General features: G+C 35.9%; 1 protein-coding gene across 20 annotated transcripts in view; it reads left to right on the forward strand.

Annotated features, from left to right (window-relative positions):
• VPS13B (vacuolar protein sorting 13 homolog B) overlaps positions 1 to 20104 on the forward strand; it is a 916907-nt gene that overhangs the window by 543839 nt on the left and 352964 nt on the right. For all 20 annotated transcript variants that reach the window (XR_010317809.1, XR_010317810.1, XM_064267936.1 and 17 more), the window contains 2 exons: positions 1543 to 1951; positions 11559 to 11670. Coding sequence is in view for 18 of the 20 variants with exons in the window: in XM_064267936.1 (XP_064124006.1) it covers positions 1543 to 1951; positions 11559 to 11670 (521 nt within the window). In the remaining 2 variants the exon portion in view is untranslated. The remainder of the gene's footprint in view (positions 1 to 1542; positions 1952 to 11558; positions 11671 to 20104) is intronic.

Below are 20104 nucleotides of genomic sequence, written 5' to 3' on the forward strand. Positions count from 1 at the left end.
CTTCACTCATCAAAGTAGAATGTAGAACATATTCTTTATAAACTATGTTATGCCAGTTGAGCTACATGTTCCCCGAGACCATGGTCCCCACAGCCCAGGGAGTACTTGTTCTTGCTTTACCTTTTTTCTTTTGTTTTGAGGGTAGAAAGCAAAAAAGAAAGAGAAATCAAAGAGGAGAAGCACGAGAAGATTCGCAACAGTAAAAAACACTCTCAGAGCAGACTCTTACAGGAAAAATGAGTATATTGCGCATTTCATTTAGTACATACCATTCCAAGTTCATTATTTTAATGGTCAATTAACTTTTTTAAAAAATTGCAGCAAAGAAATTTTATCTCACCTTCCTTCATTGTAAATTCCTGATTAAAAACAAAATTAGCAGTGATGACTGAATTGCATACTTTTTCCTCTCATTATATTCTTGGATGACAGACAAAAATACAAAAAGCAGAAAATGGAACCAAAAAGAAATGTACTAGTAGTAAGATAACATGAACTCAGACATATTGCTGCTTTGCTGCTTCACACTTTTCTTTTGGTGTTTATGTCAAAATGTTCCCTTCTTTTTCTTCTTTCCCAGTTTAATTCCTCTCTTAACATCAATCTTGAAACCCTAAAAACTAAGTAATAACAATAATTAGACCTGGGGAGAGGGATTGACAAGCTGGAATATTACAACTCAACTCTAATTTTATGTTGAGTAATTAGTAAAAAAGAATTTTATGTGCATTAATTGGTTTCAAGAACTGTCTTATACGTTGAGGAATACACAAGTATAAACTTTACTTTTTTAAAAATACGCTGTTTTACTATAATTTCTTTATAGGAAAGTTAATTGAACTAGTTTTGTCAAAGGTGTTGGTGTTACAGTGATGCAGTTTTTATTCTCAATCAAATGTTACGTGTGTATTAATTTACAGTTTTATACGTGAGAAATATGAATTGTAAGAGTTGAAAGGTTTGTAAACAATGTGATAATCACTTGAAAAGAAGCAAGTTCTAAAAGACAGATATTTTGTTTTTGTATCACATTACCATTTCCAGCAAAGGAAAGCTCTGTTCCTAAAACTGTTAAGTCCCTTCTACCTGAGGCAATCATCTTGGCTATTGGAGTTGTTGAGCACAAATAGAAATAACATAAGATGGTTCATTGCAGCTTCACCTGAATAATCATATTACTACAGTATGTTGATACTCTTAGTGTAATATTACCAAGAATGAAAAGGTAAAATCTCGAAGTGTTCTGTACCAAGTTCTTAACAATACGGAAAATAAAGAAACAATAGGAAAAACCACGAAAAGTTAAATTCTTTCAAGTTCTACAACTAGAACTCAGGATTCCTAACTTTAAGTTTAGTCAGTCTCTTATGCTTAAAGACTTTTTCCCCATATACAGAATTGATCAGTAATGTGGCCATTAAGAAGAATAGAGTTAGTAAGACACAATAAAATGTCAAAATACTAATTGAATTAATTTTCTGCTTTGAAATAGGTATCTTTTTTAAATTAAGTGTGTATTGTGCTTTCTTTTTTCTGGAACAGACTACTGCAAAACTTTTAGATGGCTCTCATCAGCAGCATGGATTTCTCTCTCTGACATATACAAAAGCTGTAACCAAAAATGTCCGCCACAAGTTAACATCAAGAAACGAACGAAGAAGTTTTCATAAGTTATCAGAAGGTTTAACTGATGGTTCTCCTCATTTTCTTCATGAGATTCTTCTTTCAGCGCAAGCCTTCGATATTGTCCTTTGTTTTCCTTTACTTAAGGCCATTGCAAGTATATTTCAAGCAAAACTACCAAGGACCCAAAAAGAGAAAAGAAAGTCTCCTGGTCAACCCATGAGGACTCATACACTGACTTCGCGTAATTTACCTTTGATTTATATCAACACAAGTGTAATCAGAATTTTTGTTCCAAAAACGAAGGAAATACAGCCTACTGTTGGAGGTACTGTCTTCTGAATTTTTTGTTTGTTTGATTTTAAATAATTTTCTTATAGAAACCGTAGTTTTCTCTTTTGTGTTTTGTTTTGTTTTTTACAATGTGGGTGGCTGGCTTAGTTTTCAGTTTGGTGTGTTTTATTCTCTAAGAGATATGTCAAAAATACTGGGTAGGTATCTCACTTTGTTAGGAGATCTCATTCCATTAGTTGCTAGAGTAGGAAATATAACATTTTTTTTTTCTTCAGGGCTTTTGCTAGTAAAGGTTATTATACTTTTCTCTCATCTGTTTTAATAAACTCAAACTTTGGATTTATATATATACAAGCAAAATTTAATTTCAAAACAAAATAACTATAATTATAACTTCTATGGTATAAAAGAATGGAGAATTTGTAAGAATTTTGGGTGATAGTATAGCATAATGGTTAAAGAGTTACACAGACCCATGTTCAAATCCCAGTTCTACTAGTTATAAAGTATAATACACAATTCAGTTGAACACACAGAGTTGTGTATGTGTGTGCGTGTATGTGCTGAGGGCACACACAGGTATAATTCTGGAATTCAGATGCCTGTGTACTTCCTAAAAAGGTCACCTTGAATGAGAGCATATGGGATGGAGGATATTGTTATACCCTTCTTTGGACCATTACAATCTGCCACATTTCTCTATGGGCTATTAGGTTAATTTTAATATTTTGCTAAAACAAATGTTTTTAAAATAAATGGCTTTTTAGGTATATTTCTTGGTGACTTGGCTTGGTATATCTGGAGAATAAATGCCTAACAAAAGGATTGCTAGATCAAATATTAAAAAATACAGTCAAGAACACACAATTTACAAAGAAAAATGTCTCAGCACAAAAAAGTAAGTGGAAAATTGAAATTGTCAACAACACACATAAAAAGGCATCAAAATCACAACACTAAACACATACTTATCTATAATTACGATGAATGTAAATGGACTAAATGCACCAATAAAGAGACAGAGACTCTCAGACTCACGATCCGTTTATATGCTGCCTACAGGAGACACACCTTAGACTTAGAGACACAAAGAAACTAAAACTCAAAGGATGGAAAAAAACAAGCAAACAGTAAGCAAAAAAGAGCAGGAGCAGCAATATTAATTTCTGACAAAATAGACTTTAAACTTAAATCCACCACAAAGGATAAAGAAGGACACTACATAATGATAAAAGGGACAATTGACCAGGAAGATGTAACCGTATTAAATATTTATGCACCCAATGACAGGGCTGCAAGATACATAAATCAAATTTTAACAGAACTGAAAAGTGAGATAGACACCTCCACAGTTATAGTGGGGGACTTCAACACACCACTTTCGGAGAAGGACAGGACATCCAGGAAGCAGCTCAATAGAGACACGGAAGACCTAATTACTACAATCAGCCAACTTGACCTCATTGACTTATACAGAACTCTCCACCCAACTGCTGCAAAGTATACTTTTTTTTTCTAGCGCACATGGAACATTCTCTAGAATAGACCACATATTAGGTCATAAAACAAACCTTTGCAGAATCCAAAACATCGAAATATTACAAAGCATCTTCTCAGACCACAAGGCCATAAAAGTGGAACTCAATAACAGAAAAATTAGGGAAAAGAAATCAAATACTTGGAAACTGAACAATACCCTCCTGAAAAAAGACTGGGTTATAGAAGACATTAAGGAACGAATAAGGAAATTCATAGAATGCAACAAGAATGAAAATACTTCCTATCAAAACCTCTGGGACACAGCAAAAGCAGTGCTCAGAGGCCAGTTTGTATCGATAAATGCACACATACAAAAAGAAGAAAGAGCCAAAATCAGAGAACTGTCCCTACAACTTGAACAAGTAGAAAGTGAGCAACAAAAGAACCCATCAGGCACCAGAAGAAAACAAATAATAAAAATTAGAGCTGAACTAAATGAATTAGAGAACAGAAAAACAATTGAAAGAATCAACAAAGCCAAAAGCTGGTTCTTTGAAAAAATTAACAAAATTGATAAACCATTGGCCAGACTGACTAAAGAAATACAGGAAAGGAAACAAATAACCCGAATAAGAAACGAGTTGGGGCACGTCACAACAGACCCAACTGAAATTAGAAGAATCATATCAGATTATTATGAAAAATTGTACTCTAACAAATTTGCAAACCTAGAAGAAATGGATGAATTCCTGGAAAAACACTACCTACCTAAACTAACACAATCAGAAGTAGAACAACTAAATAGACCCATAACAAAAAAAGAGATTGAAACGGTAATCAAAAAACTCCCAACCAAAAAAAGCCCTGGCCCGGATGGCTTTACTGCAGAGTTCTACCAAACTTTCAGAGAAGAGTTAACACCACTACTACTAAAGGTATTTCAAAGCATAGAAAATGACGGAATACTACCTAACTCATTCTATGAAGCCACCATTTCCCTGATAACAAAACCAGGTAAAGACATCACAAAAAAAGAAAATTACAGACCTATATCCCTCATGAACATAGATGCAAAAATCCTCAACAAAATTCTAGCCAATAGAATTCAACAACATATCAAAAAAATAATCCACCATGACCAAGTGGGATTTATACCAGGTATGCAAGGCTGGTTTAATATTAGAAAAACCATTAATGTAATCCACCATATAAATAAAACAAAAGACAAAAACCACATGATCTTATCAATTGATGCAGAAAAGGCATTTGACAAAGTCCAACACCCATTTATGATAAAAACTCTCAGCAAAATAGGAATTGAGGGAAAATTCCTCAACATAATAAGGGGCATCTATACAAAGCCAACAGCCAACATCACTCTAAATGGAGAGAGCCTGAAAGCATTTCCCTTGAGAACGGGAACCAGACAAGGATGCCCTTTATCACCGCTCTTATTCAACATTGTGCTAGAAGTCCTAGCCAGAGCAGTTAGGCTAGACAAAGAAATAAAGGGCATCCGAATTGGCAAGGAGGAAGTAAAGTTATCACTATTTGCAGATGACATGATCTTATACACGGAAAACCCTAAGGAATCCTCCAGAAAACTACTGAAACTAATAGAAGAGTTTGGCAGAGTCTCAGGTTATAAGATAAACATACAAAAATCACCTGGATTCCTCTACATCAACAAAAAGAACATCGAAGAGGAAATCACCAAATCAATACCATTTACAGCAGCCCCCAAGAAGATAAAATACTTAGTAGTAAATCTTACCAAAGATGTAAAAGACCTATACAAAGGAAACTACAAAGTACTACTACAAGAAACTAAAAAGGACATACTTAAGTGGAAAAACATACCTTGCTCATGGATAGGAAGACTTAACATAGTAAAAATGTCTATTCTACCAAAAGCCATCTATACATACAATGCACTCCCGATCCAAATTCCAATGTCATTTTTTAATGTGATGGAGAAACAAATCACCAACTTCGTATGAAAGGGAAAGAAGCCTCGGATAAGCAAAGCATTACTGAAAAAGAAGAAAAAAGTGGGAGGCCTCACTCTACCTGATTTCAGAACCTATTATACAGCCACAGTAGTCAAAACAGCCTGGTACTAGTACAACAACAGGCACATAGACCAATGGAACAGAATTGAAAACCCAGATATAAATCCATCCACGTATGAGCAGCTGATATTTGACAAAGGCTCAGAGTCAGTTAATTGGGGAAAAGATAGTCTTTTTAACAAATGGTGCTGGCATAACTGGATATCCATTTGCAAAAAAAATGAAACAGGACCCATACCTCACACCATGCACAAAAACTAACTCCAAGTGGATCAAAGACCTAAATATAAAGACTAAAACGATAAAGATCATGGAAGAAAAAATAGGGACAACCTTAGGAGCCCTAATACAAGGCATAAACAGAATACAAAACATTACCAAAAATGTCAAAGAGAAACCAGATAACTGGGAGCTCCTAAAAATCAAACACCTATGCTCATCTAAAGACTGCACCAAAAGAGTAAAAAGACCACCTACAGATTGGGAAAGAATTTTCAGCTATGACATCTCCGACCAGCGCCCGATCTCTAAAATCTATGTGATTCTGTCAAAACTCAACCACAAAAAGACAAACAACCCAATCAAGAAGTGGGCAAAGGATATGAACACACATTTCACTAAAGAAGATATTCAGGCAGCTAACAGATAACATGAGAAAATGCTCTCGATCATTAGCCATTAGAGAAATGCAAATTAAAACTACGATGAGATTCCGTCTCACTCCAATAAGGCTGGCATTAATCCAAAAAACACAAAATAATAAATGTTGGAGAGGCTGCGGAGAGATTGGAACTCTTATACACTGCTGGTGGGAATGTAAAATGGTACAACCACTTTGGAAATCTATCTGGCGTTATCTTAAACAGTTAGAAATAGAACTACCATATAACCCAGAAATCCCACTCCTCGGAATATACCCTAGAAAAATAGGAGCCTTCACACGAACAGATGTATGCACACCCATGTTTATTGCAGCTCTGTTTACAATAGCAAAAACTGGAAGCAACCAAGGTGTCCATCAACGGATGAATGGTTAAATAAATTGTGATATACTCACACAATGGAATAGTACGCATCTATGAAGAACAGTGACGAATCTGTGAAACATTTCATAACATGGAGGAACCTGGAAGGCATTATGCTGAGTGAAATTAGTCAGAGGCAAAAGGACAAATATTGTATAAGACCACTATTATAAGATCTTGAGAAACAGTATAAACTGAGAAGAACACATACTTTTGTGGTTATGAGGGGGGGAGGGAGGAAGGGTGGGAGAGGGTTTTTTACTGATTAGTTAGTAGACAAGAACTGCTTTAGGTGAAGGGAAGGACAATACTCAATACATGGAAGGTCAGCTCAACCGGACTGGACCAAAAGCAAAGAAGTTTCCAGGATAAACTGAATGCTTCAAAGGTCAGCAGAGCAAGGGCGGGGGTTTGGGGACCATGGTTTAAGGGGACTTCTAAGTCAATTGGCAAAATAATTCTATTATGAAAACATTCTGCATCCCACTTTGAAATGTGGCGTCTGGGGTTTTAAATGCTAACAAGCGGCCATCTAAGATGGATCAATTGGTCTCAACCCACCTGGATCAGAGGAGAATGAAGAACACCACGGTCACACAATAACTAAGAGCCCAAGAGACAGAAAGGGCCACATGAACCAGAGACCTACATCATCCTGACACCAGAAGAACTAGTTGGTGCCTGGCCTCAACCGATGACTGCCCTGACAGGGGGCGCAACAGAGAACCCCTGAGGGAGCAGGAGATCAGTGGGATGCAGACCCCAAATTCTCACAAAAAGACCATACTTAATGGTCTGACTGAGACTAGAGGAATCCCGGCCGTCATGGTCCCCAAACCTTCTGTTGGCCCAGGACAGGAACCATTCCCGAAGACAACTCATCAGACATGAAAGGGATTGGACAGTGCTTAGGAGAGAGATGCTGATGAAGAGTGAGCTATTTGTATCAGGTGGACACTTGAGACTGTGTTGGCATCTCCTATCTGGAGGGGGGATGGGAGGATAGAGAGAGTTGGAAGCTGGCAAAATTGTCACGAGAGACTGGAAGGGCTGACTCATTAGGGGGAGAGCAAGTGGGAGTACGGAGTAAGGTGTATATAAACTTATATGTGACAGTTTGACTTGATTTGTAAACGTTCACTTGAAGCTCAACAAAAGTTAATTAAAAAAAAAAAATACATTCAAAATGCTCTCTCAAATGATTGCACCAATTCATACCGTTTCCTCACTTGTTCTCTAAGAGAAGTTTTCCAGACTTTTTGATCTTTTATCAGTCTCACTGATGAAAAATGCACTGTTTTTCTAAGAAATTACTCATCTTTTCCTTATCAATTAATAAGAGTTCTTTGCATATTAAGCTCTTTGCCTGGCGTATATGTTGCATACGTCTTTTCATTTTCAATTTTTATCCACTGCCTTCCTTATATATGTGTGTATGTGTGTGTGTGAGTTTGTATTAAAAACTCTGAAGTATTATGAAGTGCTGGAATATGTGCCTGTACTGAAAATACAGGTATAAAAATGCATGCCAAAAGTGAAAAGATTTTGGTATGTAACATTATGTTAGATTTTTGACACTTTCTAGCTCTTCTTTGCTACTTTCAATTGAACTTACCGTAATTTACCAATGTAAAGGTTAGAGAACATTTTTTTTTACTGAGATAAAAATTCACATAACGTAACTCTCCTTTTTAACCATTTTAAAGTGTAGAGAATTTTTTAAATGTATACTTTTATATGGAAGGTCGAATATTTGCATTTAATGCATTTAAAAGCTATAATGTGACTAAGGCAAACATGACTGAAGCAGCTATTGCATTAGAAATAAATATGATTACTTAAATAACTAGTGATATAATCAAAAGCATTCATTTTACTCTAGAAAGGCTTTAAAAAGGACCTTGCTGGAGTAATATTTTCATCAGATTAATTAAATTAAAAATACATGTGTAAGCTTTGTCTTAATGAGTTTGATAGCAGCACTAAATTTTGTCACCTGATGCCTTCTCAGGAAAATCTTTAATTATAAAATGATCACTGAGCAATCTGTATACAAGTCAGAAATGATTTATAAATGAAATGCAACTTTATTTCCCATATTATACCTAAGGGCCATTTAGGTTACATATTCACTGAACTTTCTGTCTTCAACTGAAAATATGGCAAAAACTAAAACCTTTTGTTTGATAGCTTTCTGTAGGGCAGTCACTATAGTTCTGGCTTTATTAAAGTATAGCATTAGGAATTGTTAAGTTGAAGTACTTTTGAGGCTTTGTGTACCTGTTCTACTATATTGAGCATCTTAAAGGAAAGTTGGAGACTCCAAAACACTGTTAATTCATTTTGGGTATTAAGAAAGCTTAGTTATAAGCAACAGAGTCTTACATTATCTGTTAATAGCATGAAAATTCTACTCTTTATTCAAGCTTTTGGTTACTGATGCAAGCTCATGAGTTCAGAGTTGTTTTTAACCTTTCCATTTTCCATCCACACATGTACATGTACCCATCTGCACACATGCATATACACATTCTCTTGCCCCAAGAAGGGATAAAAATGTTCAGACGTATGTTATATTTCATTAAGTATAAAACATTTTAATACTTCATGTCTAAAGTACAGTTGATGATGATAAGAGAAATATATTTAACATTCTCATATTTTATTTGCAGAAGCAATCTTGAAAGTCTGGTTTTCAACCTGAATATTATTTGCTTTATGCAGTGATTATCAAGATTCTGAATCTACAGGTGTTTAACTTCCAGCTTAAGCTCTTTACTTAAAATTAGGGGACTTTTTTTGGATTAAGTATGTGTCTTCTAGAGTGAGTACTTCCTCATGAAGTTCAATTTTTGAAAATACAGTTAAAGCGAAGAAGGAAGACATTCATTTTCATGTTGAAGATGCTTCTAGAGGGAACATTTTCTCATATGGTCCAGCTTAGTGCAGGTGAAATAAACCAAAAAGGGGAAACTCGTTTCTTTCCCACTGTAATGTAACTGAAAAAAATGACTCAAGGCATTTTCTTCTTTAAATACATATTTTTATTATTTTTTTCTTATTTTTCAAAGATACGTTTTGATAAGCTGAATACTTTCTTTAATAAAATTAGTTTTTTAATGTAGTTTGTGAATGATGTGCATTATGTGCTTTTTTTTTTTTTTAATATAACTTCATAGTATAATCCAGGGAGAAAACTTTGGCTCTAACAGAGACGGAATTCTCGTCCTGGATCTGGCTTTGTGTGTAAGGTCGAGTACGTCATTTTTCTGCCATATGTACCTCGTTTACTGCAGTGTTTCTATTTCATTTCAGACTTTCATATGGTGGGTAGTATCTGTAGCCTGGAAGAACAGTTAGCAAGTACACTAATTGCACTTTTGTGGTATGGTCTATTCTCTAAGCTTACTATTTATTGATTTAATTTATACCTGCTGCTTAATCAGAGGCTTTGCCCACATGGAACTATTTGATAAGCTTGGCATAAAATGCAAGATCTGTGAAATGTAAACAATGTTCATAGTCTAAGGACCTATAATCAAGCCAGACCTCTAGTCATTCGAAAATGGTACAGCTGCATGAGAAGCAATTTTCTATTTGATCTTCTTTGCTGTGGACATTTAAAAGTATTGTCTTTACTGTGGCATCCATATGCTAATATTTATTATAATAACTTGTCTCCTTTTCCCTTTTTGCTGTCCTTCCCTCCCCCCCCCCCACCCCCCACATTCTCTTTTGTCTTCCCTCACTCCCTTGATGGGCGTCTTATCCTGGCTCCTCCTTTTTACTCACTGTATATCTTTCTTGTTACTTTTTCTGACTTTCTTAATTCTGACTTTCTTTTTTGGGCTGATCTAAGTTAGACCATACCAAGTGTGCTGCCGAAGCAGCTGGAAGTAATCTCCTAGCTTTGCATTCTTTGGGCACTAGAGTTTGGGAAATATGGCTTGTATGCCTTTATAGAAATGTTCTGTTCAGGATGTTTCTGAAGTCTTGCAGCCCAGTCCTTTACTCAGCTATTTACGGCAGACAGTAGTTCCTTGAAAGAAATTATTAATTTTAATTTATATTTCTTTAAAACCCAGAAAGTTGTATATTGTTAAAAAGTTTTTCATAACTAATATATCTGTTCTTAAGTTGGAGAACAGGGAGATGAAATTTAATATAAACTAATGGACCCAGCAAGAACACCTATCCAGTCCTAATAATCCTTAGAAAATATTTTTAATTAGGTGGTGAGTTATAGAAAAAGTATTAAACTTCATAAGATGAAAATAGTTTAATTTTGTCTTATTCAGTATTAGGTCAGAATTGGTCTATCTTTTCACCCTTTTACTGTTTTCTGAAATATTTTACCTTGGCTTTAGACTTCTTAAGACGTAGAATTTTTACACAGGTATGAGATTACTGTTTCTCAAATAATTTTACAGTAGACATTAGTGTCTAGAAAAACAAGTTGAAATTTCCTCATGAAGAATTAACTTCTTTCTTCAACATTGCAGCCATCACATTTGTTTTGGGTTTTCTGACATTTCACATCTTAAAGTGCTGTACTGTGTGTGCGTGCTATATTTAATTATTGTTTATCATAAATTTAAATAACTGAGAATTTGTTACTGACTTTTTTGATATCCTTTAATATATTTGTGGACACCACTGCAGTGTCAAAAACTCAGGGCTGAAAATCACTAGGGAAAAACAAGATCCAGTTATATAAAAAAAAATAAGATTGTGAAATTAGATGGACATGCCTTCCCAATACTATGTATGTGTATTATATGTGTAAACATAGATACATATTGTCGTACAATTTAATGTTGGGGTGGGCTTGTTTGTTTTTTGCTGCTATTTGAAGAGAGAACTACTTAATAGGATATAAAGGAAATGGAATTAGAAAAGAATCCAATGTTTTTTATTTTAAACAGTATTTTCTTCTATTTTTCCTAATTTATTTGTCGTATGTTAATGTGTTTCTGTTGCATTCCCTCAAAGAATTCTCCTTTTTATGCATGAAGTTATACATAGATCCAGAGTTTACATCACAAATCTCTTTCTTTTGTTACAGTTAACCAGGCAGCAAAAGAAGACACTATGGTTTTAAAGATTGGCTCTGTTGCCATGGCTCCTCAGGCTGACAATCCGCTTGGCAGATCTGTCCTCAGGAAAGATATTTACCAGTAAGTTTATTTTCTTATGTTCAATCTTGGAACAATTTCATCCTGCAAAAAGTACACTGATCAATAAAACTTGCTTAGTGTGGCCTGTAGAAATACTTTTCATTCGGGACCTTTTGATATTTAAAACCAGGTTTTTCTGATTTTCTTCAGTTGTGGGTTTTTAAATTCATTCAGACAAATCAAGTATTTCTGTGAAGTGTTGATGAATAACAGAATGTAAGTACCAAGTCACCATAAAACTGAAGAAGTGCAGTTTGGAAAATTTTAGCTGACTTTATATGTGACCAAATCTCTAATCACTTAAGCAAATGAGGTCCTCTCTAGAACCACCACATCCTACTGTCTTCATGATGTATCAGAAGGGAATGTATTTTCTTAATTTAAGTGTAAGCCATTATTTGAAATGTAGGGCTGTGGATGTCATATGGATCAAAGCTGTAAAGAAAAGCAAACTTCTAAGGAGAAATTTCACAGTAAACACTTTCTTTGAAAATGCTGTGCTCTGGATTTTGTCACTGACTATTTGCAAACCACACCAAGCATATATGGACAGCTAAACTGGTGAACACATGTAATCAACATGATAAAAATAATATATGATTCATACTGAAGTTGGCACTGCTGCCAGGCATAAAAGTACAGTTTCAAGTGGTACCAAGTGGGAAAAGTCACAGAAATACAGATGAACAAGTGTCTTAATTTGTACTGCTGGTCTGTTTTTCAAATGCTGTAGTCTCACTCTTTTAAAAAGTAAATTCCTTTGTTTGCCAATAGATGTTACTGCTAGGAAAGAATTCTGATTTTCGCAATATGTTTATCATCTAGAAGGTGATATTCTTTTTACTTTAAGTGGACCTAGGAATTTTATTTTCTAAAATTACTCTGATACTTAAGGTGATATTTTTTTCTTCTGAATATTTTTGGTAGTTTATACTAGTCATCTCTTAATTGAGTTTTCATTTAGCCAGTTTATATAAAATTGTAGGTTGTCAGAGCTGAAGGAGACCTTAGGAATCATGTAATCCAACATCCTTGTTTTAAAGATTATGAAACTGAGAATCTAAAAGAATAGTTGTCTCTAGTCAAATAATGGCAGAGCCAAGATTACAACTCAGGAACTTTTGACTCCCTTAGAAATAAGGCTAGGATTACCATAGAACATAAATTCTGCCTGAAAATACTTTTATTTTCTAACATTTGGAAATTCTTTCAGGTATATTTATCTTTTCCACTTCAGGAATAAGCGATCCTCAAAGAAGGTAGTACTTCGCATTTGGTGGAAGAAATCTGTTTTGTATTAAAAGATCCTATCATCATCAATAAAGTGAACCACTGAGATACTTCCTTCCCTCCTCCCTTTCCACCTTATGGTTCTTGCATGAATTGTATCCTAACTTGCCTGAAATTCAGTTTGTGTTCTTTAAGAGGGCTCCTTGATGTTTTCTTTCTATCTCTCTGTCAGCTTCTTAAGTCTTTTTTACTGGTCTTCTTCCTAAACGGTCCCTTTAATGTCAGTGCCCTTAAAGATTTTACTTTTATTCCTTTTTTTTAACCCTTTTCCTGGGTAAGTCTATCTACTCTCTTGGCCTCAACGACCACCAGTGTTTTATGACTTCTAGGCCTGCATCCTTTGTTTGGCTTGTCTCCTGACTTCCAACCCCATATCTATTCCCTACTGAATGGCTTTCCAGGTACTTCTTCTCCCCTCCTTGTCTGCCACTGCCTCCAAAAAATGCAAAAAATAGAGTTCCATTCCTGTTGAATGGCATGGTCTACCCCTTCAGCTATTGAGCCAAAACCTGGGGTTCTGGGTTTGAGATCTATCGTTATATCTGTATCATATCTCTAACCTGTCACTTCTTATTTACTCTAAGGTAGTCCAGGGTCTTAGCATCTCTCTCCTAGATTTCAATAATGGCTGTCTAATAGTACTTGGCTCACAGTATACATTTGGTAAATATTTCTGGAATCACCCTACCTCATATGTACCATCTTCTACCTCATTTCACATGGTGCCACTAAGATCTTTCTGAAAGTTAAATCCAATTGTGTCACTACCCAATTCCAAACTTTTGTTTGTGTAATCTTGCTTACTTTTCAAAAAAGTAGTTACTTACATATCCTATATTCCCGTGATGTTTTGGTGCTCCACTTCCCAGTGAAATTATTTGTCTATTTTCTCTTTTGACTGTTAGTACCCTGAAGACTGACACTGTTTTGTCGCTGTAGTTGTTGCTCATTTTTGTTCTTAATCTCCTTAACCTCAGCTCCTATTGCAGTCCCTATGACCCTTCTTCCTAGGTTTGCAGTCCGCTTATAGTTGCTCTGGGCCTCTATTTACTGATATTTAAAAGGAGGAAAATAACCTAAGACCATCCTTAGGCCTAGGTGTAAACTCAGGAAGTCTCCTCTGGGGTGACTTGGAGCAATATGGCTGACCACAAGAAACCAAGGCATAGGGTAATGGTAGCACATAGGGTCAGAAGGATGGGCTCTGGAGTCACACTTCTTGATTCCCACCCTTGCTCTGCCGTTACGAGCTGTGTAACCTTAGGTAAATTATTTAACCTTCAGATGCTCAGATAAGCTTGGCAGATGCCTGGTTACACAAAGTTAAAAACACTTGGCTTCTCAGAGCTTAAAAGACGAAAGTGCACTGTGAATTCCTGAAAGGATGCTTTAGAGGGCCAACTTTTTAAAGCTTACTTAAAGATAGATACATTTTAATGCAGACTTCTCAGATGACTAAATTATACTGAACAAAATTTGGAAATAATGTTTTCGTCCTTTTTTGTCACTTGCTTATGGTATTTGTTTTGTATTGATACATTGTCTCACTTTCTAGATAGATTATATGTTCCTTGAGATCATGGGCCTTATCCTAAATAACTTTGTAACTTCATATTTTCCAAAATATTCCCATAAGAAGTAAATAATTTCACAATTGCTAAAAATCAGAGATTTTTCATTCCAATGTAACCTAGCAGGAAGAGGCAATATTAGGCAATAAGTTGTAAGAACTAGGTGAATGGTAGGGTAAGTTCCTTGAGAAGTTAAAAGAAGGACAGAGTGTTTCTAGTAGAGTAGTGGGTATATTTCTTACAGGATTTTGTGATTTGAGAAAATAAAGGGAAAGGAATAGAGCTCCAAAAGACACAGAAAATGCTTTTGACAAAACCAACACTCTTTCATGAAAAACAGTCAACAGAATAAGAATAGATGAAAACTTTCTCAGTCTCATAAAGGGCTTCTATGAAAATATTATAGCTAGCATCATACTTAATAATGAAGGTCTGAATGCTTTCCCTCTTAAAATCAGGGATAAGACCAAGGTGCACATTTTCACCACCTCTAGTCAGCATTGTACTGTACATTCCAACCAGGGCATTTAAGTAAGAAAAAGAAATAAAAGGCAATGAGATTGAAAAGGAAGAAGTAAAACTGTCTCTGTTTGCAGATAACATGATGTTTTACATAGATAATCTGGAGGAATCCGCTAAAAAGTATTAGAACTAATAAGTTCATCAAGACTGTAGGATAAAAGGTTAGTATACAAAAATTATATTTCTGTAATTTCATAATGAGTAACCAAAATGAAATTAAGGAAATAATTCCATTTAAAATCACAACAAAAAGAAAAAATACTTAAAATTAACAAAAGGAGCTTAAAACTTACATTTTGAGAATAACAGATTGAAAGAAATTAAGGAAGACTAAATGAATGGAAAGAAATCTCTTTTTAAGAATTGGAAGACTTAATATTGCTAATATGGCTATACCACCCAAAGTGATTTACAAATTCAGTGCAATCTCCATCAAAATTCCAGCTGGCTTCTTGGCAAAAATTGGCAAATTCACCCTAAAATTCATATGGAAATTAAAGGGACCCAGAATAGCCAAAACAGTCTTGAAAAAGAGAAAGTTGAAGAACCACTTTCTAATTTCAAAACTTAGTACAAAGCAGCAGTAATTAAGACAGAGTGTTTTTGGTATAAGGTTAGACCTATAGGTCAGTGGAATATAATTGAGTCCAGAAATTAACTTTCACGTTTATGATCACTTGATTTTTTGCAAGGGTGCCAAAAAAATTCAATGTAGAAATAATAGTCTTACATTAAGTGATGCTGGGACTACTAGATATTCACTTGAAGTTGGACCCTTGCCTCACACCGTATACAAGGGATCAGAGGCCTAATTGTAAGAGCTAGAACTATGAAACCTCCAAAAGAAAACAGCAGTAAATCTTTGTGACCTTGGATTAGGCAATGGTTTCTTAGATATGATACCAAAAGCACAAGTAACAAAAGAAAAAATTTGATAAACCAGGCTTTATCAAAACTGTTTTCCTTTATGCTAGAAAGGACTTTATCAAGAAAGTGAAAAGGCAGCCCACAAAATGGGAGAAAATATTTACAAGTCATGTGCCTGATAAGTGACTTGGGTCTAGTATATATAAAGAACTCATACCACTCAATAATAAAAAGACAACTAAAATAAAAAGTGGACAAAGAACTTGAATAGATATTATCTAAAGAAAATATAAAAATGACTAATATGCACATATAAAGATGCTCAACAACATTCATTACAGAAGTGAAAATCAAAGGCACAGTAAGATAGCACTTCGTAACCACTACGATAACTATAATAAAGACAACAAGAATGAATGTTGGTGCAGATGTAGAAAAATTGATACACTCATACTTTACTGGTAGGAATGTAAAATGGTGCAGCCACTGGGGAAACACAGCTCTTCAGAAAAATAAACATAGAGGTACCATACGGCCCAGCAGTCCCACTCCTAGGTATACGTTGTTGCTGTTGTTAGGTGCCATCAAGTTGGTTCAGACTCATAGCAACCCTGTGTACCACAGAACGAAACACTGCCCAGTCCCACACCATGCTCACAATCATTGTTATGCTCGAGCCCGTTGTTGCAGCCACTGTGTCAGTCCATCTCACTGAGGGTCTTCCTCTCTCCCGCTAACCCTGTCCTTTACCAAGCATGATGTCCTTCTTCAGGGACTGATCCTCCTGGCAACATGTCCAGAGTATGTAAGACGCAGTCTCGCCATCCTTGCTTCCAGGGAACACTCTGGTTGTACTTCTTCCAAGATAAATTTGTTCATTCTTTTGGCAGTCCATGGTATATTCAATATTCTTTGACAACACTACAATTCAAAGGCATCAGTTCTTCTTCTGCCTTCCTTATTCATTGTCCAGCTTTCATGTGCATATGATGCGATTGAAAATACCATGGCTTGAGTCAGGTGCACCTTAGTCTTCAAGGTGACATCTTTGCTTTTGAACACTTCAAAGAGGTCCTTTGCAGCAGATTTGCCCAATGCAGTGCATCTTTCGATTTCTTGACTACTGCTTCCATGAGGCTAGATTGTGGATCCAAGTAAAAAATCCTTGACAACTTCAATGTTTTCTCCATTTACCATTTATTGGTTCAGTTGTGAGGAGTTTTGTTTTCTTTATGTTGAGGTGTAATCTGTACTAAAGGCTGTGGGCTTTGATCTCCATCGGTTAGTGCTTCAAGTCTTGTTCACTTTCAGCAAGCAAAGTTGTGTCATCTCTATACCGCAGGTTGTTAACAAATCTTCCTCCAATCCTGATGTCCTGTTCTTCATACAGTCCAGCTTCTTGAACTACTTGCCCACCATACAGATTGAATAGGTGTGGTGAAAGGATACAACCCTGACACACACCCTTCCTGACTTTAAACCGCTCAGTATCCCCTTGTTCTGTCTGAACAGCTGCCTCTTGATCTGTGTATAGGTTCCTCCTGAGCACAATTAAGTGTTCTGGAATCCCCATTCTTCACAGTGTTATCCATAATTCATTATGATCCACACAGTTGAATGCCTTTGCATGGTCAATAAAACACATGTAAACATCCTTCAGGTATTCTCTGCTTTCAGCCAGAATCCATCTGACATCAGCAATGACATCCCTGGTTCCGTGTCCTCTTCTGAATCTGGCCTGAATATCTGGCAGTTCCCTGCAAACATACTGCTGCAGCGGCTTCTGAATGATCCTTAGCAAAATTTTGCTTGCATGTGATATTAATGATGTTGTTTGATAATTTCCACATTCAGTTGTATCACCTTTCTTGAGAACAGGTGTAAATATGGAACTCTTCTAGTCAGTTGGCCAGGTGCCTGTCTTCCATATTTCTTAGCATAGATGAGAGAGCACTTCCAGCACTGCATCCGTTTGTTGAAACATCTCAATTGATATTCCGTCAATTCCTGGAGCCTTGTTTTTCACCAGTGCCTTTAGTGCAGCTTGGACTTCTTCCTTCAGTACCATAGGTTCCTGATCATATGCTACCTCATGAAATGGTTGAGCATCAACTATTTCTTTTTAGTATAATGACTCTGTGTATTCCTCCCATCTTCTTTTGATGCTTCCTGTGTTGTTTAATATTTTCCCCATAGAATCCTTCACTAATGCAACTCCAGGCTTGAATTTTTTCTTTGGCTCTTTCAGCTTAGGAAACGCCAAGTGTGTTCTTCCCTTTTGGTTTTCTATCTCCAGCTCCTTACACCTGTGATTATAATACTTCACTTTGTCTTCTCAAGCCGCTTTTTGAAGTCTTCTGTTCAGTTCTTTCACTTCATCATTTCTTCCTTTTGCTTTAGCTGTTTGACGTTTGAGAGCAAGTTTCAGAGTCTCCTCTGACATCCATCTTGGTCTTTTCTTCCTTTCCTGTTTTTTCAGTGACCTCTTGCATTCACATATGATGTCCTTGATGTCATTCCACAACTCATTTGGTCTTCAGTCAAATCTGTTCTTGATGTGGTCTCTAAATTAAGGTAGGTTATACTCAAGGTCATATTTTGGCTCTTATAGACTTGCTCTGATTGTCTTCAGTTTCAGCTTGAATTTGCATATGAGCAGTTGATGGTCCGTTCCACAGTTGGCCCCTGGCCTTGTTCTGACTGATGATATTGAGCTTTTGTATCATCTCTTTCCACAGATGGAGTCGATTTGATTCTTGTGTATTCCATCTGATGAGTCCTCTGTCTGTAATAGTACCACAATGCCTTTTGTTGTTGTTTGCCATAGAGTTGATTCCAACTCACAGTAACCCTATAGAACCTGAGTAGAACTGTCCCATAGGGTTTTCTAGGCTGTGATCTTTACCAGTGCAGATTGCCAGGTCTTTTCTTCTGAGGAGCAGCTAGTGGGTTCAAATCACTGACCTCTCAGTTAGGGGCCAAGCACTTAACCATTATACCACCAGGTCTCCTCCACAATGCCTAGATTGATGAAACAGGCAAAACTAGAATCTTTACTCTTGCACCGTCAACTTTTTTCATGGTTCCATTTTTATTTTAACAAACTGAATACAGTTGTCTTACAGCAGCATTCTTTCATGAATCTTCTGAAAAGTATTGTAAGAGGAAAGAGTAATTTCTGAATTCACCTCTAGCTTTGCAGTTTTCACAGGAAGGAATAAAGAAAAGTGTTTCAGTCTGTTCATTTTTTTTATGAATGTATTTATGTAAATGTATACTTTTTCAGTACATTTTAGTTTTTTTTTTAATGATCTTTGCATTTTGTTTTTAAAGTATGCATTGGTTGTTTATAATTTAGCTCAGCATTACTTAGTCTCCTACTAAATAATGAGAAAAGGTAAAATGAGTTTTTTTCCAATAATTTATAAATAAATTGGTAGAATAGTACTTTTCTAATAAAAAAATTCCCCCTTTAATTTATTAATAAACTGGCATAACTGAGATTTAAGAAAAAATTTTCAGTAACAGAATAACGCTATTTGTTTTAATTTTAAATAATACTAAAGTGTTTGCAATAGAGAATACAATTTCTTCTGTCACCAGGGCTTACTTTTAGTGCTAACTACTCCCTTACTCTGACCACTGTTAATATTAGAGGCTGACAGCCTTTTGGACTGTTTTCTGTTTGTGTATATGTGTGTGCATGCACACATGTGTTTTTGTGTGCCTTTCTGAATTAACTCTACACAGTATTCTGTAGCTTGCTTTGATTTTAGCTCAATAATATGTCGTGGGCAGAGGCAGATTATCCAATAAGCAAGGTAGCACGGGCTTACTTGTGCTTACTTAATAATCTGTAGTGAACAATTTTACACTTTTTTCCATATCAAAGATTTTGCTTCTAGGTATGGCTAGCATTTGTCTTTCTTCCAACCCACAGCACCTTCCTGCAGAATCAAAGCCTCTTTTCAAATTGACAATCCCTGCCAGGGGCGATGACCTAGTAAACAAGGTAAAAGAGCATGGGCTTCCTTGTGGCTCCATTACTAATCTGTAGTGAACAATTTCACATGGGTTTCCCTTTGATGTGGAGTGATGAAACCCACGTGAAATTGTTCACTACAGCTTAGTAAATAAGCACAAGTAAGCCCTTGCTTACCTGGCTTATTGGATAATCCATCCCT

Source organism: Loxodonta africana, chromosome 14, assembly GCF_030014295.1.
Source record: "Loxodonta africana isolate mLoxAfr1 chromosome 14, mLoxAfr1.hap2, whole genome shotgun sequence".
NCBI lineage: Eukaryota > Metazoa > Chordata > Mammalia > Proboscidea > Elephantidae > Loxodonta > Loxodonta africana.